The sequence below is a fragment of the Acomys minous genome, assembly GCF_964271855.1.
Source record: "Acomys minous genome assembly, chromosome: 18".
Classification (NCBI taxonomy): Eukaryota; Metazoa; Chordata; class Mammalia; order Rodentia; family Muridae; genus Acomys; species Acomys minous.
In genome coordinates this window covers 61251218-61278299 of record NC_140501.1, presented here as the reverse complement: position 1 = coordinate 61278299, position 27082 = coordinate 61251218, and the positions used below count along the sequence as shown (strand labels likewise).

General features: G+C 40.4%; 1 protein-coding gene and 1 pseudogene across 4 annotated transcripts in view; both read right to left on the bottom strand.

The window, feature by feature from the left end:
• XPO4 (exportin 4) overlaps positions 1-27082 on the bottom strand; it is a 92224-nt gene that overhangs the window by 59241 nt on the left and 5901 nt on the right. The window contains exons 2-4 of one of the 3 annotated variants that reach the window (XM_084767228.1): positions 14948-15053; positions 9542-9683; positions 4196-4334 (exon numbers count right to left, since the gene is read on the bottom strand). In XM_084767228.1, coding sequence (XP_084623354.1) covers positions 4196-4334; positions 9542-9683; positions 14948-15053 — 387 coding nt within the window. Of the gene's footprint in view, positions 1-4195; positions 4335-9541; positions 9684-9793; positions 9932-14947; positions 15054-27082 lie in introns of those variants that run through there. The other 2 variants (XM_084767229.1, XM_084767230.1) reach the window with 2 other exon arrangements.
• LOC311589009 (large ribosomal subunit protein uL1-like) lies at positions 20513-21214 on the bottom strand (annotated as a pseudogene). Its single transcript has one exon. The product of its transcript is annotated as a large ribosomal subunit protein uL1-like (transcript).

The window sequence follows — 27082 nt, the reverse complement described above, 5'->3', positions numbered from 1 at the left end:
GTTCCGGTCCCCGGCATTACATAACCTGCGTGTTGATGGTACGTAGCTGCAGCTTTGGTACTTGGGAGACGGAGACAGAAGGAGGTATCAATAGCTGTATCCCAAATGTTTAAGTCAACCTGGGATCCACGACACCTGCTCTCAGATTGAAATTATTTTCATAGTATAGCCTCATTCACTGAGTACTTAGAGATTCAAACTTTACTCACTGGATGACAATTTTTAAAACTCTCTGTTCATGTTAAAATTCCTACAGTAGCAGTCACGGCTCTGGTCAACCGCATTCATTTATTCATTTCATGCTTGTCGGAAAAGAAATAAAAAGGCTCCTCAGAGACAGCTTGCCTTCCCAGTTCACAAGCACAACATACTAACTCCAGCTGACAAAATAAAATCCTCTTGTTCCGAGGGAAGCTTGTCTCTTATAATAGCCTGGCTCTTGCCTCAGGGTCTTTATTACCAAGAATAAACTGTATGAAAGGTTGCCATACTATACGCAGACCTCCAGCTGCTCTTCTAAGAAAACATCAATGAGACTTTGCGATAAGGGAGATTAACTCGGCTATGACACCCAGGGGCAGCCCTGGGTAGACAAGTGAATTTCACACCCACTTCTGCCCAACATGAAAAAGAGGAAGAAAGGAGGCTTAAATGCTGCATTAACTATCTTTCAAAATGATTTAACATAGGCTTATTACTTTCAAAGGAAATAAGGCACCCATGAAATAGATTAAATTTTTAGTTTGTACATCAGATTAAAAAATAACCTAAAAAAAAAAAAATAAGCTAAGCTACTTTTCTAGGAAGAAGGGTTTCCCTATCTCTCTGAAGCCAGTATGGACAGTAGGCCTCACAGTTCCCCACTGAGATGGGTTAACCACAGTACCAACCATGGAAGAAAGAGGAACATGAAATGGCACGGTTCTTAACTACGCGTGCATGATTACACCAACAGTATTCTATGGCGCCTGGAAAGCTATAATGTTGAAGAAAGGCCCCTTAGAAAAGCCTTTATGTCCTTGTTTTTGTTTTATCTTATTATTATTTTTAGAGTAGCTATATTCTAATTACAAAGAAAGGGTGTACATTTGGGTGGATGGGGAGAATATTGGAGGAGTTGAGCAAGGGGAAATGATAATCAGAATATATTATATCAGAAAAATCTATTTTCAATTTAAAAATACAAATAAATTTAAACAAAGGTTTTCTGAAGGCTAAAGATATAGCATGGTGGTAAAGCAAGGCAATATGATCAATGTCCTCTCCCGAGGTTTTACACATTTATGAACATGATCTGCAAGAAACCACAACCATGATAATTCTTTAAAGCATTTAAGGGAAAACTAATGTGCTGGCTATCATATTTTTAAAATACACAGATAATTACATTTCACTAGTAGATACTGTCTTCTGTGTTTCACTACTTAGAATAGTTATATAGGGTGACTTACTTAGAACTTATGTTCACAAGATTCTCAAAGAAAAGACTGAGAGGTTGCTAGGGAGATGGTGCTAAGAGATGACACCATGACACCTGCTTTACACACTAAGGATTAATTACTACACAATTTACAAGATTTAACTGTTCAAGGAGAGTAGGTAGGCACTGTAACTAAGTATGAATAAAAAAAAATCAGTGCTCTACAATTAACTGCCCCCAAGCCCATGTAAATATGTCCATGAGACTAGTACAGGGGGACAGCCAGCCAACACCAATGTTCTGAGAAACAGCAGCCAAACTACAGTTTCTGGCAGTAAAGGTCTGTGGAACTGCCATTTCTAAAGGTGGTAAGAGGGGAAGTGAGTTGTGTGATTTAACAGCTCCTGGGTCAACTCTTTATCTATTTAAAAAAAAAAAAATCAAATAGGGCCAGCTGATGGCTCAAGAGATAAAGGCACTTGCCACTAGCAACACATGGTAAAAGAAAAGAACTGACTCCCAAAAGTTTTCCTTTCACCACACATGTGCTATGGCATGCACACATGTACATGCATACAATAGTAAATGGAATTTTTAAATGTTTAAAAACAAAAGGCCATGGTCGTATTTCTATCATTGGCATTTCCTCATCTATCACGTAAAGCCACTGATTGTCTTGCTATGCTACTTTCCTATTGAAGCTCTAATCCTTTCTTCTGAAGTTATTCGTGTCTCCAAAACTAAGTTTTGGAGTCCTAAGTTTTTGAATCATTCCCACAAATTCTTCACCATTCAAGAGACCCACTAAAACATTTCACTGGTCTGCAATCTCCTTTTTTTTTTTTTTTTTAACTTTAAGATTTATTTATTTAACATATATGAGTGCTCTGCCTGCGTGTGCACCTGTGTGTCAGAAGAGGGCATCAGATCTCATTATAGATGGTTGTGAGCCACCATGTGGTTGCTGGGAATTGAACTCAGGACCTCTGGAAGAGCAGCCAGTGCTCTTAACCTCTGAGCCATCTCTCCAGCCCCAGCAATCTCATTTTTTTGGACCTACTGAATAAGTTGCTTTCAAACTGTTGAACAAAGATGTGTGGCCACAATGTACACATTTTACTCAGCACATAAACAGAAAAAAATTTAAGCTTAATGTTTCAATGTGGTCAGCAAAATAATTTCATTCTATAATTAAAAACAGTTCTGCTTCCAATGTACTGAACTGCTAATAGTGTAAAATTTCTTGGTCATAGTATTTAGAAATTTTACTTTAAAAAGAAAATCTTGTGAACAGTGGAACATGCCTTCAATTCTAGGACACAGGAGACTAAAGAAAAAGTTCAAGGATTCAAGACCAGTCTGTTCCACAGTGAATTTCAGACTAACCAGTAACAGAGCAAGACCTCCCTATACAGAGGACAGGGTTTGTTTTGACTGTTTCAAGAATCATGGAGGATAGCCAGGCGTGGGGGTGTGCACCTGTAACCCCAGCACTCGGGAGGCAGAGGCAGGCAGATTTCTCAGTTCGTGGCCAGCCTGGTCTACAAAGTGAGTCCAGGACAGTGAAGGCTACACAGAGAAACCTTGTCTCGGGAGAGAGAGAGAGAGAGAGAGAGAGAGAGAGAGAGAGAGAGAGAGAGAGAGAGAGAGAGAGAGAGAGAAAGTAAATTATGATAGTTTTTAAAAAACTACTGAAAATAAGCCAGGCACTATCAACCCCAGTTCTATAGGGATCATCCCTAGGACCAGAGCTGGTCCTGTTTCTCCAGCCTCTGCTGAACTACGCCAACCAGACACTCCCTAAATGAGGACAGGGTGGGGAAAGCATGCTCCTTTAAGTAATCTGGTTAGAAACAATGGCCTGACACCTGCTCACCTGACAGAACCACCTGGAAGTCATGGTGTAGTTAATGGTTTTTATTATGCCAGACACCATTTATATTTAGCTCAGCCATTTCTATAATTACTGGTACTTTCCAAGGCTTATTAAAACTGGCACGCCTTTAATCCCAGCACTCAGGAGGCAGAGGCAGGCGGATCGCTGTGAGTTCGAGGCCAGCCTGGTCTCCAAAGTGAGTCCAGGATGGCCAAGGCTACACAGAGAAACTCTTGTCTCGAAAAACCAAAAAAAAAAAAAAAAAAAAAAAACCTGGGGATAGGGAAATGCCCAATTGAATGATTAAAATATTTAAAACCAAGTATGGTGCTCACTTCAGCAGCACATATAGTAAAATTGCAACAGTACAGAGACTAGCATGGCCCCTCTGCAAAGATGACAAAGCGTTCCTTTTGTTTTGTTCTTGTTTTCTACTGTTCAGTGAGAACAGTGGGTCCCAGCAACATGTCGTTGTGTAAAGAAAACTAAAAGTGCTGCAGTAACTGGAGGGGGGAGGAGAGAGGAAGCCAAGTGTGGTGACAAATTTCTTTAATTCCAGAACTCAGGAGCAGAGGGAAGAAGAAAGATCTCTGTGAATTCCAAGCCAGTGAGATCTCCCCCACCCTCAGACAAAAGGATATCACAGCATATTAACTCACTGTGTTTTACAATCAATTAAAATGAACACAGCGGCAACACAGAAAAACATAGCCTGAAATGAAAACACGAAGTACACTACATCTGCATTACACACATATATTTAATGATCAGAAATGTCTGAACAAATAAAAACTGCTTGGCATATTAGTTCGCATAGCTTTCTTTTATCCTACTATTACCAGAATATTAGTGAAAGACAAGTGAAAATATTTATAGGTAAAAGCAGTTAGCATACTTACCACAGTGGGATTGCCACTACTTATCAATTGGCTGACTTCATGAAAAATGCTTTTACAGTCAATTGACTTATCTAATGATCCTCTTTTTACAATCACTGCTACTGCTAATAGAATCTGTTCCCGAACATACTTTTGGAGGCTGCAAAACATAAAAATTGTGAAAACATTTATCTACTTCTAATATAAACGTTCACCAAGTTTCTCACTTTACTAGAAGCTACTAATAATGCCACCTACACCTGAGAGTAGTAGAATCTCAGTTACAAGGAGACTCATAGGCCTGCTCAGCTCTGCAGCCCAGATAACAGTAAGGATGGGTGTAGGGATTAATGTTCTGCCCTAATATAAGGCTACGCGGTTAATTTCAGGCCAGGCTGGGCCATACAACAAGACCCAGTTTCAAAAAGCAAAATATCAAACAACAAAATATGTTCAACCTTAAGATTGTGCCCACTGTACACATACTAAACGCTTTAGGTATTCAACACATTCTAAGTCAGTTCCCCGCTGAGTACTTAAGGTGAGGTATCAGTAAGATTAAGTTAATTCTGATTTGATATCCACTTCTTTTTTTGTTTGTTTGTTTGTTTTTTGTTTTTGTTTTTGTTTTTTTAAGACAGGGTTTCTCTGTGTAGCCTTGGCTGTCCTAGACCCGCTTTATAGACCAGGCTGGCCTCGAACTCACAGCGATCCACCTGCCTCTGCCTCCCAAGTGCTGGGATTAAAGGCATGCACCACCACGCCCGGAACTTGATATCGATTTCTAACCAGCAGTATCTCAACTTTTTCCATTTAATGAGAAAAGGAAAATTCCAGCTCTCCAACTTCCGTCTAAGACAGGTGTCACATCTGGGTGACCGCATAAATGCCCATTTCCAGCCAGGCACCCTGTAAAACCTATCAGTCCCAGAGACACAGAGACTCAAATGCCTTTTCAGAACCCCTTCTTAAAAGCCAGGCATCAAAACCACCAACCATATAATACAACCTCTCAAGTGCCATACATATGTGCGCTTGTGCCCTTGGGAGAAGTCAGATCCCTTACCATGGGCAACAAGACCAATCCTAGCTTTCTTGGAAGAGTCTCATGTCCTAATGTCCTACATCATTATTAATAGTGCTTACTTCTACTTTCAGAAGTATGCCAGTTTGGACACAAGTTATACATACAGTCATACCCTTTTTAAATCTGTGACAGCTAAGTGCCCACTCTGCTCTCTGACGTCACTCTTTCCACACACTCAGTATGGCAGGCACATGGAACTCCTCAGTTCCTGGCTCCACGCTTTTATACTTCCAGGCCTCTGCCAAAACTGTGATGTCACTTTCTCCAGAAAGTTATTACTAAAGGCTTCCAAGGCACCAGCATGTGACATGACTTTTCTGTTACAACTAAGCCCTATTCTGAAAATCAACCACTCAACTCTAAGCACACTAGTGCATGTATAACTCAGGGTTTGCCATATAGAAGGCATTATTAAACAGTTTCAAACATGTGTCCCTACATCAAGACTAAAGTCAAAATTTTCCTTCCAAAAACAGATTTGGGCCAGGGGTATAGCACATGCCTTTACTACCAGCAATCAGGAGGCAAAAGCTAGTGGACCTCTGGGTACCAGCCTAGACCACACAGCAAGTTCCAGGTCAGCCATGACTTCACAGTGAGACCCTGCCTTAAAGAAAAAAATGTCTATAGGCAAGTATTAGAAAAGTAAGCCAGGCGTGGTGGTGCACACCTTTAATCTCAGCGCTCAGGAGGCAGAGGCAAAGGGATCGCTGTGAGTTCGAGGCCAGCCTGGTCTACAAAGCGAGTCCAGGACAGCCAAGGCTACACAGAGAGACTCTGTCTTGTAACCAACAGCCAAACCAAACCAAAACAAAACAAAAAACGAAAACTCAGAAAATTAAAACATTTACTGAGTTTTATTCATTTCTGTAAATTAACATGTTCAAGAAACATTGTTAACTCCATTAATTATCAGAAAGTTAATTTAAAAAAAAATTAGTAACAGAACTTGAGCAAGGTCACAGAGTCAAGTGTGGCAGATTAAGAATATACATTTCTTTCCTGAATACTATACTACCTGAAAAGGAGACTTGATATATCAAACTGGATACAAACTTTACCTCAATTAGGGTGTAAGGGGAAAAAAAAACTTGTACTCTGGGGACGCAGAGGCAGGCAGATCTCTGTGAGTTCGAGGCCAGCCTGGTCTTCAAAGTGAGTCTAAGACAGCCAGTGCTACCCAGAGAAACCCTCTCGGGGAAAAAAAAAGAGAGAGAGAGAAACCTGTAGGTACACGTAGTTGTAAGGACCGAGATAAACAATCCCTAAGTACGCTAGACTGTACCACATGAGCTGTCTGTATAATCCTACCTTTATAGTACATGAAGATTTGTTACTGGACTCTAATCTATACGAGAGAGCATTCAAAAAAAAATAAGAATGCCTATGTCATTAAAGACAAAAAGGGGCAGAATTGCTCAGGCTTTAAAGAGACATGACAGAGCCTGGAGAGCTAGCTAGCTAGCTTGGTGGTTGAGAGTACTTGCTGCTCTTACAAAGGACTTGGGTTTGGTTCCAACACCCATGTAGTGGCTCATAGCCACCTGTAACTCCAAACCACTTTTGACTTCTTCGGGCATGCACAATGTGCACATACATACATGCAAGCAAAATACTCATGCACAGCAGCTGGAAAATGACTCAGCAGTCAAGAGCACTTAGTGCGCTTCTAGAGAACACAGGTTCAGTTCTCAGCACCCACATGGCAGCTCACAACCATCTATTACTCCTGTTCTAGGGGATCTGATGCTTCTGATCTCCACGGGCACACATGCATTCCACAGATAAACGTGCAAGCAAAAAAACTCATACATAGAAAGTAAAATAAATAAATCTAAAAAGAAATTAAAGTACTCATACACATAAATTTTAATAATAAAAAAGACATATTTAGGGGCTGGAGAGATGGCTCAGCAGTTAAGGACACTGCTTGCTCTTCTGGAGGTCATGAGTTCAATTCCCAGCAACCACACGGTGGCTCACAACCATCTATAATGTAATCTGATGCCCCCTTCTGGCCTGCAGGTGTATGTGCAGATAGAGCACTCATATACATTAAATGAATAAATAAATAAATCTTTTTTAAAAAAAGACATGATTAATAATAAAAGACATGATAACAGAACACAACATCTAACTTATAGTTAAATCCTGGACTGAAAGACAAACAACATATTTTACCTAAATATAGAAAGCAAACATTAACAGAGCCAAAGAGACAGGCTGCATATTCATAAAAAAATAAATAAATAAGCTAAGGCTGGAAAATACACCTAATGTTAGTAAAATAATTGGGGAACTTGGAATATACAATCAGAATGATACTAAGTCATAATATAAATATGGTACAGTTAGGTCTAGAATATTGAGAATGTGAGACATATTCAATATTTAAGATGAAAGCACTGCAATATGCATGAGAATTTGCTCAAATGTGACAAAGTGTTAACTGAGCTTCTACCAGGAAAAGGGTATGTGTTTACTGTGCTACTGTGTCATGTTCGCTGAAAGTTTTAAGAATTTTTCAAAATAGTATAGAGGTGGAAGCAGTGCTTATCTAGAATGTACAAGATCTTAGGTTCTACCACCTGACACCATACATACAGCACTAATACACACACACACACACACACACACACACACACACACACACACTCTCTCTCTCTCTCTCTCTCACACTCACACACTCACACACAGCACTAACACACACACACAGAGTTGGGAAAAAACTATTTTAACCCAGAGCCTTTTATAAACAACTCTAAAATAGCTTCTAAATTAATCAAAATTATTTAAAAATGGAACAGATCTGGATAGCACAAGAAAGCATACATACAAACATACATACACAATATCACCTTACTCTGCAAAATTCTGTGTTTCTTGGAGTGGGAAAAGGCTGCCAAGGAGGCCCAACGTTCTATTGTGACCTATTCTACTTAGGAAAAGCGCTCTGTCATGACAGTTGAGTCAAACACATAAAAAGCCATCAAAGCACTCTTCTATGAAAGTAAAAACAGAACAAAATCCCAGAAAAAGAAAGAGGCTTTATGCCAATATCAGACTTGGTGTGCAGGGGTTCACTACAAAGACTGCTCTCCAAACATAGGGGCCTAAATACTAAAGCTACTAGTAGTATATATTTTTCTTTTTCTTTTTTCTTTTCCCTTCCAATTTTTAGTGACAAAGTCTCATACCAGTCTAACTTTGAACTTGCAACAATCCTTTTGCCTTAGCTTTCTAAATGCTGAAATTAGCAGAGTGATTTATCACTCCTACCTTAAAACAAAACAATTACAAAAAAGTCTGAGCTACATATCCATTCCTCCCTAATCTTTTTAAAAATATTGCTACAGATAAACATGGACCTTCATGCTTAGTTTCTTTTATTATATAAATATAAACATGAAGATTTTTCTTAATTCTCTTTAACCACAATACATTATCAAAATTATTTCAAATTATTTTGCCAGTGTAAAGTTCAAAATAACCATCATTTTTAGTAAAACATAGCAAAAATGTGTCAATTCCATACAAGAACCAATTTATAGTCTTGTAAAAATGTCTAAACAGTAAAGAAAATTCACTTTACCTTAATGCTGAAATTTGATCTTTTTCAAAGTAAAGAAAAATTTAGTGTTTTTTCTTCTAAACTATTTTCTATGCACATATGTATGTAACATTGGCTTGTTGGTGGCCTAATTTCTTCCTCTTCCTCTCTGAGGATATGCAGCTACATCTAATAATACTCAGTCCATGCTAAATTTCCCAAACACATTAAAGAAATAAAGCATCCTACCAAGCATCTAAGAACAAACAAATGTAAACATTTTTTGTTTGTTTGTTTGTTTTTCGAGACAGGACTTCTCTGTGTAACCTTAGCTGTCCTGGACTCGTTTTGTAGACCAGGCTGGCTTTGAGCTCACAGCGATCCACCTGCCTCTGCATCTCCTAATGCTAGGATTACAGGCTTGTGCCATGGCACCTGGGTTGCAAATGTAAGTTTTGACAGTCAAAAGTCAACTTTTATTCATAATCAAATTCTTCAAAATTCAACAAGAACAGTATCTCATATTTCTTTAGTATCAAAAACTTAAGTAAAAGGTATGATTTTCAACCAGTGAAAGCAAGCTACAATCACGTGCATGAATTTTCAAACTGCGAGGCCCAGAACAGAGCTTGCCTATAAACAAACATCACCACTAAAAAGAAGGGCTCTCTGGCAGATCACAGAGGCTGAACATGGGTTTTCAACAGTGCCGCCCACTCCATGTACTTACTTAGGCCTTTGCAGGACATAGGTGAGGAGGAATGTTCTCAGTGACTCGATGCTGCCTTTCTCCAAGAGTACCCACTCTCGGACAACTGCTTCCATTATGGCTGTGGCGGCTTGAAAAAGGACATAGTCCACTTTGCTGGTTTCTGGGGAGAAAATTTAAAACGCTCTTTAAGCAACAGTTCGTGTTGCCGTGTGTACTTTGCATTTATTAATTTTAAGTCAGAACTTTTCAGACAAGGAAGAAGATGGTTACCTGTTCTGTTTTTTATCCAGTGACCTTGCTCTAGCACCACAAAGAGGTTAGTTCCTCTCAGAAGACACCTCAGGCAGGTGGCAGCTAATCACCGATCACAATTTTCACAAACTTTCCTCACCTCTCTTCAACTGTTACTTCCAAAGCATGAAGAACTAAAAAATAACACAGCTTTAAAAAGTAAAAATAAAAATGTGAGGCAATCAGAAAGTGTGCTAAGAGATTCTCACTTTGTGCAAAACCGGAGCATTTTATTGGAAAAATATCTTATTAAACCGGTCTTAGAACATTACTATTTGTGATGAGCCATGCTGCTTAAAATATTGTAGCTTTTAAGTAAGTAAGCCTTCAGCAGGATGACTCATCTCAATAGCAAGGTCAGAAATAGCCACATCCAAGTTCTTTGTCTCAAAATGGTCAAATACCATGAGCCACATTTACACAAGGTGAGAAGTTCTACTTAGTTTTCTGATTGCAGTACTGATCAAACTGAATAAAACCCCAGGCTACACTTAGAAAGACCCAGCCTACCTGGCAAGTTACAGTATCTGAGCTAAGACCTGAATCAGGGGAAAAATAGAAAATTAACACATTGAAAAAAAATATTTTGTGTTAATTTTCTATTTTTCTGTTAGTGTATACTGCTACAGTTTTTAAACAGCATTATCCAAAGGGAGAAACAGTCAAAATAAAGTCAAGAAAAAGTAGAAACTCTCTTAAGGGCTAAAAAATAACCATGTGAAACTCTTTAGAAGTCTGATTAGACTCTAGCTTATGTGGCAAGATCACTGGATATGAGTATCTGAAAGCTACAAGAAATTAACTCTAGGCCTAGAATGGTGCCTTCAAGAAATCAGAAGAGCAAGAAGTACAGTCGAGCACTGGTTTCTAACTCAAGCTCAGGTCATTAAAAATGTTACCAATGTTCTTAACACATTACCTATGAAAATATGGGAGCAAAGGTACATCTGCATTAGAGCGTGTCGTTGTAGACAGTAGGTCTCAATAGACAGAAGAAAGAAGAACCATCTGGGCCTTTTGTTTCTACGGCTTGATTAGTCCTTGCTACCTTAACATGGATTGATTGAGATGATTAGAAGTCACAAAAATTTAAAAACTTTAAATTATAATAAATGATTAATTTTAAAAGCAAATAGCTTCTGAAAAGGTGACCTTATTATTAAAAAAAAAAAAGTTTAACTTTTCAGAAGGATGGAGTGATAGGAGATTTTATCAAAGATTCAAATGATTTTAGGCAGAACCAAGATATATCTATTTTCCTTAGGAGGAAATAGGACCATGTCTGATAAAGGCTAGTTCAATAATCTCACTACAGATTTCTCTGAGAGGATGTCATTTGTCTTCACTTCCTTCTAAATGAAAGCCTTAACTACAGATTTTAACAAGAAAGCAAAATATGAAGGCCTCACCGAATGTTAGAAACAGCAAAGATCATTGGGTTCTACTGCTCCATCTTATAGCTGAAGAAACTGCTGCCCGGAGATAGAAAATGTGAGACCACATGGCTCCCTAAGGCACACGCTACCAAAGGCAAAACCAAGAAGGCACCTCTGTCAGCTGAGTCCTGAAACACACTTAACCTATGTGTGCTTCTATCCTAGCCTTTTTCCTGTCCTACACAAGAATGACATTTGAAAGTTTTCAAGAGACACTTAACTTTTCTTCACCACCTACCTTTACATGGCAGGAAATGAGGACTTCTGACTTAGTACAAGAGGTTATCTCTAAGGATGGAGAAATACTGGTGAAAAGTAGCACTTTTCCTAAATGAGTGTTACATTTTCTGATAAACACTACTATTAGCCTTCAAAAAGTGCATTTGCACACAGCAGAAACATGTAAGAGACGCTAGAGAGAGCTCTGTGCACTGGCAAGTACTCACTAGCACACCTTCCGCACACACAAACAAGCCTCAGTCTCACTCTCTGCCCTGAAGATGACTGACACTGCAAAGTCTTCCTGTTCAACTCACAACTCAGCTAGAATTTCTTACACTCCTTCAGGAAGAGCTGCTGCTGGCTACCACAGTGCTATGATAAACTACTTGAGGCTACTTTGCAAAATGCCTTCTTTGCTATCACAGTAACTTTAATAATCATGGAACTATAAATCATTTTTATTCTGTGCTAAAAAATGAGCTATATTTTATCTGGAACATGATAGAACCTTTTGAAGAAAAAATTTAATAATAAAGGGAAACTAATTAAAAGGTGTCCTAAAAATAAAAGCAAGGCTATTCTAGATGGTCAGCCACTAGTGTGACCTTAAGGGCTTCTGTTCAAATCACAGGGCTGTGAGCTCTGAACGCCAGCTCTTCTCATACAATGACACCTACATCTACCACCTAATAGTAAAGTCTCAGTGAAGAAGATAAAATTGGCAGCATCATCAATGACAATTTTCCAAATATAGACAACAAATTTACTAGCCCAACTGAATATACTCGTTTGTTTCATTTTGTGATGACACCTAGACAAGTGAATCCATTTCTTTCTGAGAAGGCAAAGTAGTGCTAAGAGGTGACATCAGAAGTGGTAAGCCAATCCCGTTCATATCTTGGTTATTTCTATAAGCAAGAATTAAACTCAGTCTTGTTGGATTTTAAAGACACATTTAACCCTAAAAAACTAGAATGTTCCTAAGTGCCAAAGAGTTCTTAGGTGAAATAATCTAAAAGTGCCCTTGTGACAAAACACACAAGCATGCAGTATGCACACACGTGTCCACACACAGGAAACACAGATGCAGAAGCACGCACATGTGTGAGCGCGCACAGGCGCACACACACATACACAAGAAAGGAAAAACTAAAAGGGAAAAGGGAAAGATAAGAAAAAGAAATGAAGTAAAATGAGAAACACATAAAACTGAAGCCAGACGTAAGAGAGGAAGAGTTTTAAGAGAACAAAAGAGGGAAGCATCAAAGAGAAAACTCCCTTCATCAGAATATATTTCCCAGACACTCTACAGAATGACATATAATCCCTAAATAAGAATGTGAAAATTCTGAGTTGTGATTGACTGCCACTTGTATGAGAAGTCTTCTTGAGGAATTTGCCCTTCTGTGCTGGTGGCAACTGAGTAAGGGTTAAAAAAGATTTTTGGTCAAGTTCAGATGCAAGCATTAATGTAACCCAGGGCTTCGCAGTACATTAACGACAGTGCGTGTTGCCGCACAACTCCCATCTTTCAAGTAGTTAGCAGGTGAGGCCCAAGCTGACTTTGAAAGACAAGTGGAATCAGCGATGCTACTCTTTACAGAGTCCAGACAAGCTCAGCCTTCATGAAAGCCGCATGCGTCATAAGTACACACGCTCGGCAACCAGAGTGCTATAAGCAAATAAGCACTAATAAAATGCTTACAGCACAATCGACAACGACAGCTGCATTCAACAGAAGGTCAGATGAAACGCTAGGGGAACCCTACACAAGGCAGGTGAATTATCTGCCGTTAAACTCGAACTTCAATTCTTTTATGATAATAGTTTAATACAAAGGTCTCTCAAATCTGTGGATTTGGAATAATTTCAGGATAAAGATGAGGTATTTCCCCTTTTAAAGTCTGTAGGCAGATGTTTTAGTTCTTCCTTTATTTAACACTAATTGAATGTACTATATTAGCAAAAAACCAAAACATCATAGTAACAGAAACAAATCCATTCAAGTATAAAATGCACCATTGATGAGTCCATTAAAATGGCTTCATTTTGCATTGAAAAGACCATTGTTACAACTACTGCTCTAAAGGTAAGATCTCCAGAGTGACACAGCTACCTTCCTACTGTGGCTAGCTCCTGCCAGCCAAAACAGCCATGTGTTTTAGAAGGTCTTCTTAAAAACAAAACAAAACAAACAAACTAGTAAATGAAGGAATGTGGTTATGTTTACTTTATTGTCCACAAAATGCTTTTTTATACATGACAACATAGGCACCTCCCAAGACCTTAAGATAGCTATGCCTATGCACATGAAGGCAGATGGTGTCATTATTCTCATTTCACAGATGGCAGGACCAGAGAGGCTGACTGCTTCAAATTGACAGTGAGCAGAGGCACCACTGGCAGCCAGATCTCATAGCTCAACAGACCTCATTCCACTACAACCTACGACTGCTTAAATTTAGAAGCCTGCTATATAAAACATTTTAGAAGAGATGACCATCATTATAGTTTATTTCTTTATGGAAACCAGAGTACTGGTAAGTAACCCTATCAAAATTACAAGAATAAACAGGTGTTTTAGTTCCTATTAAGTAATCAATTTTGTAATCATAAACAGACTCAAAATATCTAAGAACCTTAAGTACAAACAATAAAAGATACCTCCAGCTAAACAAAAAGGCCAACAATAATTGGGTTATAAAATAAAAGCCAGGCTGGGTGGTAGTGGTGCACACCTTTAATCCCAGCACTTAGGAGGCAGAGGCAAGTGGATCTCTATGAGTTGGAGGCCAGCCTGGTCTACAGAGCAAGTTCCCAGACAGCCAGGGCTTTACAAAGAAATCCTGCCTTGAAAAACAAAAATCAACAACAACAAAAACCAACAATGAAATCTCCCTTTCTGCTATCAAAAAGTATAGAAGAGGTGAAGGGCAACATCATATACAACTCTTAGAAATGCCATCTTGGATGAGAGAACTATTATTTCCGTAATTGTTTTTGCAAGAGACCATTCTGTATGTTAGACATAAGAACTCATAAAATAATCTGATGAAAGTACAAATCACTGCTTTATTTATTTATATTGATAACCTTCCCAGAAGTGACTGATTTGGCGAAGGAAGCTGAGTATAAACCAGTTTTTAAAAAGAAAAACTGAAAAACAACTAAGAGAGACGATACAGAACTTCCCCTAAACATCCTTAATTTTCAAGCCAGCATTAGGGAGCTTAGCTGCCACCCCTGCAATAATGGTATGCCATCTGAAAACCAACAAAACACTCCATCCCTCTCCCTACGCTTCCCTTCTGCTTTCACGAACCACAGCAAGTACACCGTTGAAAACAGGAAACCTTAGTAAGAATGGCTAAGTGCACAAACTTACTTGTATTAAAAGGGATTCAAAACGACTGACATTCCAGATAGAAAAAAACAGCTCAGATTATGCAAAGATATTTTTAAAGTGAAAACTTACCCAAAATATGCCTGCAAACTGCAAATGGTGATTTGGATTTCCTAAATGATAGGAATATGTGCTCTGCGTGCTGGCGTTGTTCATTACTGACCATGGAAGGTGGTGCCTTTAGAGTAAAAAACAGACAGAGCAACCAAATGAGAAAGCCTGTAAACACCAATCCTTTCACCCACTTTGGGGAGAGGGGAGAAGGGAAAATCTTTTGTTTAAGTTGTTAAGGAACTACAGTATAGAACAAAATAAATATATAAAATACAGCTTCATGAAGAAACAAAGAAACAAGCTTTGCCTCAGGACTGTTTGAAGCTGCCTACAATTTACAAGAGGAGATACTTAGCTATACCATTTTTTAAAAAGCAGGTAACCGCCAGGTGTGGTGGCGCACGCCTGTAATCCCAGAACTCAGGAGGCAGAGACAGGCGATCTCTGTGAGTTTGAGGCCAGCCTGGTCTACAAAGGAAGTATAGGACAGCCAAGGCTACACAGAGAAACCCTGTCTCAAAAACAAAAACAAAAACAAAATAGGTACCCTGAAGCCAGGCCTGACAGTGCACGCCTGAAATCCCAGCACTCAGGAGGCAGAGGAGACGGATCACTGAGTACGTGGCTGGTCTGCTAAGTGAGTCCAGGACAGCCAGGGCTACACAGAGAAACCCTGTCTCAAAAAACAAACAAAAAAAGTAACCTCATCAGCCTTTGCTTTAAAACCTACGCTCAGACTAATCTATCAAACTTCAAATGCCAAAGCCCTTCAGAACTGCAAAAACTGAATCCAAGTTACTAAAAATCTGTGACTGGTACAAGTTTGGAATTCATGGAACATTGTACAGATTCTCTAAGTAATAAATTCAACCAGATTTAAAAATTCCCTTTTGGTGCAATAACCTGTCTCCCAAAGATATTTCTCTACTGAAAAGGATTGAGATAAAGTATATTCCCATTACATGTCTTATTTCTCTACTGAAAAAGACTTAGATAAAATATATTCCCGTCACATGGTTTAATTCTCTTTTGATGTAAAGCCTGAGGTAAGGGGGAGAGACGGGGAACGCTAACAGTCTACTGTTCTACAGTCCACCTGGACCACACATTCCAATCAATATAATGAAAAGGCGATAATGGCGGCCGAGGTGTGCGCGCCTTGACAGGAGATAAAGGCAATAGATTTAAGTTTGAGGCCAGTCCGGTCTATGGAATTCAGGCTAGCCAGGGACACATATTAACATAGTGAGACACTAGCAAAAAAAAGAGGAAGAGAAAGGAAGAAGAGATGATAATTTTAACTAACCAAAGAATCGAAAAGATGAAAACACATCAACTAAGCAGATTAGCATGTAATAGCAGTTTCTCTGAACAGTGACACTCTGCTCTGTGAATTCCTGTAGCTAGTTAAAGCCAGTGCACATTATTCCTAAGGTTACAGCACCCTCTACAGTTCTCCAAAGAAAAACAAAATTCTTATTATAGAACTGAGTTAAAGTCTTTAATATTTTAAATTAGGTTTTAGTAACAATACTGGGAGCAACTAGCTACACTAGAAGTTTTTGTCCTTTCATCTGTAAACTCTTCATTCTCACCAGAAGAACAGAATTAGTTGCATTTTTTCAAGGTTTCTATCATTAACCCTGCATATTAGTGAACACCACCCACTCATGTGGCTGTGTATGCAAATCACCTGGGCAGTGTTTGAATCATTCTTCCTCTCGTTATCCTTATGCTAGTTACTCTATAAACAAAAACTCCTTCCAAAGGTAATGGTGCAAAAATACTCCACTACTCAAACATACTATTTAAAAAGCAAAGGTATGAATACATTAATGTACAGTGTATAACTTAAAGGTTATTATTTACCCACCTATTTACATTTTTGTTGTTGTTTTTCGAGACAGGGTTTCTCTGTGTAGCCTTGGCTGTCCTGGACTCACTTTGTAGACCAGGCTGGCCTCGAACTCACAGCAATTCATCTGCCTCTGCCTCCCAAATTCTGGGATTAAAGGTGTGAGCCAACACGTCTGGTCTATTTACATATCTTACACACAAAATCACCAGGTCAACATATTTGGCAGGACAGAATTTACTTTAGATTCCTAAATCCAAAAGTGAATTCTTTCTTGAAAGGATGCTGCTCTGTGTGCTTGTGGTCACAGGTACTTGCCAGACCAAAGCAGAAAGATTACTTGACTGCAAAAGTTCAAAAGCAGCCATGGTACCCAGCCCCTTGGCAATGACTTCCAAATAGCAAGTTATCCCCACCAGAAAATCCCCAAAGGGGTATGGAGATGGCTCAGTGGATAAGAGGATTTGCTATGCAAGTATGAGGACCTGAGTTCAAATCCCCAACATCAATGTAAAAATTGGGCATCACTATGCATACCTATAACTTCCATGTGGGGATGAAAAGAGGGGTGGGGGACAGATCCTGGAATCTCCTCAATCAGCAAGTGAGCTATCTCATGGTAAAAATAAGGCAGAGAACAAGAAAAGACACTCAGAGGAACAGAGGGAGGGAGACCAGGAAACTTAAAAATTGTCCAGGTCCCAAAGAACAAGTTAGGAGTAAAAAGCATGGTGTGTGTGTGTGTGTGTGTGTGTGTGTGTGTGTGTGTGTGTGTGTGTGTGTGTGTGTGTGTGTGTGTGTGTATGCCAAGTCTTTGAATGGCTTCTCTTCAAAGTGTACATGTATGATAAATACACATATATTTTCTCCTTAAAGCTCCCCAAGTAACACTGACCTATATAGCAGCCCTCCCACACTTGCTAAAGGTCTTCCTCTTCAGAAACCCCAACTTAGCCTTCAAAACCCTTCAGTCCTTCCTTCCCCATCCTGCCCTCACTGAGCACAGTCTTTCTCTCTGTGTATCAAGGACCCACCTCTCCATAAAGGCTCTACTTACTTCTTTCCTTTGCCTTACTGGCTTTCTGGCACCTAGGGCTTTATTTCACTTGCCTCTAAGTCCCGGGAACCTACCACAGACAAGAGAGCGCAGCACCTAACAATAAAGGTACCTACCATTGGGAGATGCTTAGCACTGCACGCATTATTAGAAGAAAGGCACAGAGAAAGAAAGGAGCTATCCTCTCACTCACGCTGACAACTGTGAGGAGGATGCACCCCCACTCCCTCCTCAGTGCTCTAAGCTTCACTTCCCTGTAGTTCTTCACTTACTTACAAATGAATTGTAATCTGGGAGGAAAAAAAGGCAAAAATTCCAGAAAATAAGCAGCCCATGCATTCTGAAGCACATGCTATTCTGAATACGAGTGTGATAAGTTCTGGTGAGATGCTGACCGAGATGCAAAAGCATTTCTTTTCCTAGCACAAGTACTACCTACTCCTTAGTGTCTTAGCAGCAATCTTGGTGATCAGGCCAATTGTCACAGTATGCCAGTGTTTATGTCCAAGCAAAACTTATTTTTCTTAACAATGGTCCAAAACACAAAAGTAATATAATGATGCTGGCAATTTTAAGACAATATACTGCCATACCTACTCTATCTCATTATTATTGTTTCTTTCTGGACCTAATTTATAATTACACTTTCTCATAGGTAGGAATACATGGGGGAAACTATACAGGAAAAACCAGTAGTAACTACAGGTTTTAGGCACCCATTGACTGTCCTAGAACATATCTTTTGCACATAGAATAAACTAATGCACAATTGTCTGTGCTTCACAAGGAAACTAAGGCACAGAGAATGTCAGTAACACACCCAGGGCCACCCTAGAATAGGAAGTTGAACTAGGAATCAAATCTAGGCAGTAAGACTGCAGGATTCTCACTGAACAAGATACTTAGATGCCTCAAAATAGAAAAGCAGACCTCCCTTAATTCTTCAAAACCCAATTCAGACACAGAGATATTTTAAATGGCCTGTAAAGCTCAGTAAGTAATGGTAGCAAGGAGGCCTTTTGGCACCTGTTTATTTTTTCTCATTGACAACAACAGCAAAAGCTCACACTGTGCACTTGGAATAAAAGTTATCAGAAGAAGTGGAAGCAACGGGAGATGGCAGCAGAGCTCAGTGATATGCAGGAGACCAATCTTGATCGTCTGGAAAATAAAGGCCAGTTTGGGAGCAAACTGGGTGTGATCCTATGAATACAGGCTATCACAAGACCCAGAGCTCACAAAACCCAATACAAAAGACTCATGTTTCTGTCCCCAACTTCACCATCCCGCCAACACAGACAAGCAGTTATCAGTTTACAAAGTCTGACAAACACCTACAGTGTGACTCAAAGCCAGAAGAATCCAAAACTGGAATTATGGAGATTACTCACTAATGCAGGAGTAAAATGACATGCCTAATGTTTTAGTATGCAGAATATGTACAGGGGTTCAAAGTCTTTGAATGGCTTCTATTCAAATGTATACTTTTGACATAGAATGTACTTAGCACTGTGCAAAGGTATGAATGCTTCTACAAAGCAAAACAGGAATCAGAGTTCTTAAGTCCTACGTTCACCAACTCATTCTAATGGCTACTGCTACCATGCTGCTATGCTTTCCTCAGATGAGCCACCAATCCCCATGCCCACTCTACAGACCTTCTGCTCTGTTCCTAGGGAGCAGTGTGTGTAAACTATAAGCACATCTGTAATCCCAGCACTCAGGAGGCAGAGGCAGACGGATCTCTGTGAGTTCAAGGCCAGCCTGGTCTACAAAACGAGTCCAAGACAGCCAAGGCTACACAGAGAAACCCTGTCTCAAAAACAAAAACAAAGGGGGGAAGAGCCTATACTAAACTGCAAGTAGTTGTCATAACAGTACAATCATTTTAAAACCATCAGGCAGAGTGATAAATTCTCTTCACATTATTAGCCATTAATTCCAGGAACATTCTTATAGGAATTACCTTCCTTCTTTTAAATGGAGAAACTACGATTTGGAAATTCCTAAATCCCCAAGAACACCAAGTCAGTAGAATCATAACCAGAATTTGACCTTAAGAAAACATGACATTAAAACTAATCCCAGAGTCGGGCGCTGGACACACACCCCTTTAACCCCAGCACTTGGAGGCAGAGGTAGGTGGATCTCTGAATTCAAGAGCTCTAGGACAGCCAAGGCCACACAGAGAAGCCCTGTCTCAACAACAAACAAAAAGTCTATCCCAGGGCTAAACACTGAGGAGTTCTCAATATCTAGCAGAAAATTCTAATATCCTTAACACGTGTGTGTGTGTGTGTGTGTGTGTGTGTGTGTGTGTGTGTGTGTATGTAATATTGTTATCTACCAGCCACAAAAAAAGACTGCCTAATCAGATACTCTTTGTAGACAGAAAAAACACTCAGGGGTAAGAAAAAAATGGTTTCAAGTCATATCATAAAAATGTAATTAATGCTTAGTTTTCAATAGATGGATTCCTGTTCTAACTACATGCCATCCAAACACAACTAGTAGTTGACTTAATCAGTGAGGACTTCAATAAGAATTTGTTCAACTTCCAGTTTTCCCTTTATATTTTCTTTTTTGGGGAGATAGGGGTGGTAGCATTAAGGTTGAGGCTTGCCCATGGTGTTCTTTTTTGCTTTTTTGTTTTGGGGCGGTGTGTTTCGAGACAGGGTTTCTCTGTGTAGCCTTGGCTGTCCTGTACTCATTTTTTAGACCAGGCTAGCCTCAAACTCACAGTGATCTGCCTGCCTCTGCCTCCCAAAGCCCATGGTGCTCTTAATGTACAAAGCCCGGATGTTTTGCCAGCTCTTCTTGAGCAAGGACACCAAGAAATTGACAGTGGATGTTGTAGACCAGTTCATCATCAGTTATCTTCACGTGGCCAACAGCAACAGCCAGACACAGCTTCTTCATCACCTTATCAACTCTGGCCACCATGTTTTCATTGTGTGTCAGCAGGAAGGGGAACTTGCCAGCCTTGTTTAGCCCTGGGCCCAGGATACATAGGGTCTGCTCGATCAAAGACTCTGCAGAGGCCAAAAAGGCATCACACTTCTTGGCCAGATTTTAGAGCAACTTCTTGTTCTTATTAAGTTTCTTCTGCGCCCCGATATCCATGTGGCGGATATCCACGGCCTTGGCCTCATCACAGTGCTGCTGGTCACCCAGGACGCACACTGAGAACTTGGGGTGAGGGGTGGACTTGAGCCTGACGGTGGCCGAGAAGAGTTGTCCTTCTGAGGGTCATAGCTCTTCAGGCTGATCTGCAGCTCCACCGTCGCCAGAAACTTGCAGCATTTGCGCTGGTTCCCGTGCAGGACAAACCACACCACCTCATACAGCATGTGGGGGAGACTTTGCTGCTCATGGTTGCTCCAGAGGGGAGAAGCAGAAAAGAGGCCTTTATATTTTCTTGAACCTTTGGCTCTTACAACTGTTCCTATTTAAATTTAAAACTACTCCTATAAGATGATACATTTTGATACTATACATTTATTCTATTGTCCCAGCACCCAAAAGAAATCAGAGGCAGACAGCTCTGAGGTCCAGGCCAGCCTGGTCTGAGAGAGGGGTGTGGGAGGGGGTGTTCCCCCAGTACTAGCAGTAAAGGCAAGCCTAACACTGAGCCCCTCTCTCAAAAAAAAAAAAAAAAAAAAAACCAACAAACAACCACAAAACCCAAATAACTAAATAAATAATAAGTAAACCTACTTATCTGTGTTTCCCAGTGCTCTCCTAGAATTTCTACAGATTTCAGCTACTGTCTTTTTCTGGTAACAAGTGCGAGTCATCTCCCTGACTAATCCCTCAAACTGCTCTAGTACAGTTTCCAAAGTTGTCCTTACAATTGCAGTTTCCTCTCAGACAGACTTTCTCCAAGAAATGATCTTATTCTGGGGCTGGAGAGACGGCTCAACGGTTAAGAGCACTGGCTGCTCATCCAAAGGTCCTGAGTTCAGTTCTCAGCAACCACATGGTAGCTCACAACCATCTATAATGAGATCTCATGCCCTCTTCTGGTGTGTAAGTGTACATGTAGGCAGAACACTGTATATGTAATAATAAATAAATCTCTTTTAAAAAATAAAAATAAAAGCCACCCAGGATGCTGAACTCTCCAGATTTCTGCATTTGCCAAGACTCCCTTCATCTTCTACCACCTTCTCCAATTTGTTGCAAAATATTGCTCACAACTTTGTCTTAACTCATACCCTCCCGTGTCCCACACAGCCTCATGCATTTCCTCATCTCGCCTCCTCCCTCTTACCTTAATTTTTTCCTGATTGTAGAAAGTTCTACACTATCTCATAACCCCTTTAGCCAGCCTTTGATGACAAGAACAGGATATACAAGCAGAGAAGCCTGGCTTCTGGTCCCATCTCTGCAGCATATCCATAGGGAAATCTCAAGGACAGATATTTATTTGCATTCCAGGTTTCCACTGGCAATGAGGAGTCAATGACATCAGACCTATACTTGAAAGTAAGCATGCAGGTCTCTCAAAATTAAACAATGATACAACCCGGTTAAAACCTCAGCAAGGTTTATACAGCTGTACAATTCTAACTACATGAAAAGGGCCAAGGAGTGGAACTTTGAAAAAGAATAAGAAAAAGCTTGCCAAACCAGACACAGATGGAATGAATAAAATTTTAAAACAAGCCAGGTGTGGTGGTGCACGCCTTTAATCCCAGCACTTGGGAGGCTGAGGCAGGCAGATCACTATGAGTTCTAAGCCAGCCTGGTCTACATAGTAAGTATAGGACAGCCAAGGCTACACAGAGAAACCTTGTCTCAAAAAAACTTTTAAAAAACTAAAAAAAAAAAAAATTTGTAAAACAGCATTAGAGCAAAGATTTTAACACGTGCACCTCCTTCCAAAGTGAAAGAAAATCACAAGAGCAGAGAGAAGCCCAGTACTAGACCATGACCTAAGTTAGACACATCAATGAAGGAAGGTCAGACTGCCCAAGCTGGTTGGTAGTGCAGTAACAACTAGATAAATTAAAGAAAGACATAAAAGCAAATATCTACATATATTGTATGCACTCCATACCCAGCCCGTGTGATCTTTCTAATTGGTTTTATAAATCTAAAGATGAAATTTATAATCATAAAGCAACAGGCATGCCTATCTTCTCCTTAGCAATATGTGTGCTATCAATGTTTTTAAAGTGCTATGTTTGATAATACAAGATCAAGAAAAGAAGCCAGACTAGGAAGAAATGATCTGCTAAAAATGAATGTCTGGAATCCGCTACTAGTGTGTTTGGACAGTAGGAATGCTAACAAGAAATAAGTCAGCATATTTCAAATAGGGATCATTAATTAACAAAGCAGAAAATGACCGTAAAGAGAAATACACAGAGACACTCTTGACATGTGCTGTATAACACATAGCCACTACTGCAGGGTGCAGAGGGAGTCCTGAGCAAGGTCCTGACTGAATTTTGTGAGTTTTGATACGGACACACAAAGCCTGCTGTGGACTCCAAGACCAATTAGCCTATGGGAAACTAGCAAAGGCATTACCCTTATATGACAGTCTAAAGGAAAATGGCAACGCTTTTCTTGGGAGTCCAAGTACGGTTTATTAACAATGTGTGTCAAGACAGAAGCTGAAGCTTCCTCCTCCCAGCTGTTTACAGCCTGAGACTGCTCGCCTACAGAGACCGCCTGCCTAGCCTAGCCAAGCCTCCCCTGTGCTCCACACACTGAGGTCCAGGCTGAAGTGGCTGTAGAGTGGGAGCAATAGAGAACCCCCACCTGACTGCAGTTTCACTGCAAACATGCCTGTCTTCCTTCCTTCCCTTGCTTCTCTAGCCAAGGTTCTATGACCGAGCCACATGGTATGTGGCACACACACACACTGTGACTTTTCAATGATACCACCTGATAGGTGAAAGCAAATAATTTCATAATTACACATGGCTATCTTACAGATTACATAAGGTTTTTTTATTCATTTTTAACATGAATGTTGAGAACAGAAAGTCTAAGCCTATTTGGGGAAGTAGTCCTCAGCTTTCAAAAAAAAAGTATACACACACACACACACACACACACACACACACACACAGTCATTTCTCTTTCATCAGTTACTTTGGCATTAAAAAAAATTAAGGTTAATATATTCCTCCACCCCCAATCTTGTTCAAAATCTCACCATCTTTGTTGAACACCTTCAAGTCTCGCATTTCCCAAGTCTCACCAACAGGCAAACTCAAGGTAATTACAGTGGCAAAAGGACTTAGTATAGGCCACACCTGCCTATTTCCTCTGGGTCACAGCATCCTACTCCCTTCTGCATTTAGTCGTTCATTTCCTTCTACTCTATGACAAGCCTTGTGCCGGATGCTAGGTATACGCTATCAAAGAAAAGCAAGCAAGGTCCCCAAACTAAATACATTCAAGAATCTAGCCAGAAGCTGGGCTCAGTGGCACACACCTGTAATGCCAGCACTCAGGAGGCAGAGGCAGGCATAGATCTCTGTGAGTTCCAGGCCAGCTAGGTCTACAGAGTGAGTCCACGACAGCCAAGGCTACACAGAGAAACCCTGTCTTCGGGCGAGGGGGGAGGGGAGAAAGTCTAACAAGGGAGACCAGTATTGATCAAATAACACATTGGCAGTTCTAAATTTAGGTCAGTATAGAACAGATGAATCTCGCCTTCCAGGGTCAATAAAGAAAGGCTTCCCTGAAAAGTGAAGAACACTCTTCAGGCAGAAGGGATTAAATGAAATGCCGTATGTTAGGATGAACCACAGTAGGGAGAACTAAGCACACTGTGGCCGCAGAGACACACCGTGGGAGAAGTGCTCTAGGGAGCTTGGCAAGAAAGCCTGCTGCTGTCCTCTGGAAGGAAAAAGGTCTGCTCAAAGCTAAGGAGCCCGTCTCCAGACTCTACCACAGCGAAATCCGCCTTCCCTACAGCACTCCGCTCAAACGACTATCAAATGCACACGATGTGCCCCTTCATAAGCTTGATGCTGCAAGACAAAAGCACTCAAAGGACCCCTTATGTCCTAGGAGCTCTCTTCTAGCTACAGCAGTCACACAGTGTATCACTTCAGGTTTAAGAAGTGTTACCAAAGCAAAGCAGTTAGTTTAGACCAAGATAAATTCCAGGAAGAAGCAGTGTGTAAACTTGGCAAAGGCCAGAGAAGGGCATCTAAAGCCAAATGAACACAGACAAGTAAGGCCCTGGAACAGAACCACAAATGGTGACAGATAGTGGCCCAGTAACACAAGAGCCAAGCTGACTTCATGGGAGGGCATTCTACAGAGTCACATAGGGTCCTACTTTCAAAAGGACATCACTATTGTCACTGTTCTGAAGTTCTTAATAATTTCATCTTGAAACCTGTGTTTTCTAAGCAAAGCTGACAGACAACAAGACGAGTGAATCGTAAAGACAGAATGGTGGCCAATTATGTGTGTACATACTTCAGGGTAAACTGGGGCACCAAGGTCCCTCCGATGGCTGAAGTGAGACCTGGGCCTGATTGGCAGCAGTGACATGCTAGGGTACTTCAATGCAGACTATGTTGGAACCCCCCCCCCCCCAGTAGGAAACCATCTTGCCTCTGTCACCAGAGCCACTAAAGTACCTACAGCCTGCCTGACAGCCAGGACAGCAACTGCCACCCACACTCAGTGAACTTGGGTCAATAAATTACAGAAGTAAGGGAATTAATCACTTCAAGAAATCCCTAGAATTTCTCAGTTTACAAGCACTGGTTTTGAATTTCCACACCCCCCCCCCCCCCAAAAAAAGCAACTAAAAGCTTAGAAATGGAGGAATCAGTTTTAAATACAGGGCCTGATGCACACTGGACAAGAGCCCTACCACTGTAGCTGTCCCACCAGCCGAAGATGCTATTTTAATACAAAACTTTACATGAACTAATTTCTATTGAGGAAGAACTTTAAAATTGTTTTCTTATAATTAAAGATAAAACAGAAAGATGCACAATCAGGGACTTTTAATTATATACAACTCATGAGTGACTCTCTAAGAATATACTGTATGAGCAGGGCACGGCGGCACGCACGCCTGTAATCCCAGCTCTCAGGGAGGCAGAGGCAGGCAGAGCTCTGTGAGTGCGAGGCCAGCCTGGTCTATGAATCCAGGAGAACCAAAGCTACACAGAGAAACTGTCTCGAAAAACAAAAAGTACTGCATGACTTATACCAATAACACTATGTACATTTACATCTAAGCTAAACTCAAACTTACCTAAGACTGATTTGTATAGTTAAACTTTAGAAAAAATCTGCAAGAATCATAAGCTCTAAATGAACTTAATACTTCAAAATAATTAACCAGAAAACCATTCTAATGTCACTAACTCTAAAATATAGCAGTTGTAGTAACAAATTCATCAGCAGAAATATCTTTACAAAACAAAAAACAAAAAAAACCTGCAGTCTTATGTTTGGCAAGGGCCACGCATGTCATTTTCAGTCCTGACTGAAAATGAACTTGCAAAAAGAATTTCTGGAAACAATACATCGCACACGCTTTGGAGGCAGAGGCAGGTGTAGATCTAGAGTTCAAGGCCAGCCTCGTCTATGTTCCAAGCCAGTCAAGGCTACATAGTTGAGACCTTATCTAAAAACAAAACAAACAAACAAGCTTAACACACTTATAGAAAAACATGAACAGTCCAGACATCAGATCAACTACTGCTATATTATAGAAAAATTATGAGGCCTGGAGAGATGCTTCAGTGGGAAAGAGCACTGGCTGCTCCTCCAGAGGGCCCAGGCTCAATCTGAAATATCCACATAGTGGCTCACAACCTTATGTAAACTCGAGTTCCAGGCAATCTGACACCCTCTTTTGAACTCAGCAAAGAATCAAGCATATACATGGTGCACAGACATACATACAAAGCAAAACACCCATACACATAAATTTAATAATGATAATTTTTAAACACTGTGATACCAAAATACCATGTTTTGTGACTTGTCTTACTCATAAATCACTATTATACCTTGATGTGTTTGTACACATGTGTGCATAGTGTGTGCTCATTTATGCACATGTGCAGGTGTTCTGTGGAGGCTGGTGGTTGTTAAGTGCCTCCCTCTATTGTTTTCCACCTTGTCTTGTTTGAACCCAGAGCTCACCAACTGATGAAACTAGGTGGCCATGAAGCTCCAGGGTGCTTGCCTGTGCCCAGTGCTGGGTTACAGCCACGTACTGCGGCACCTGCTTCTGGGACTC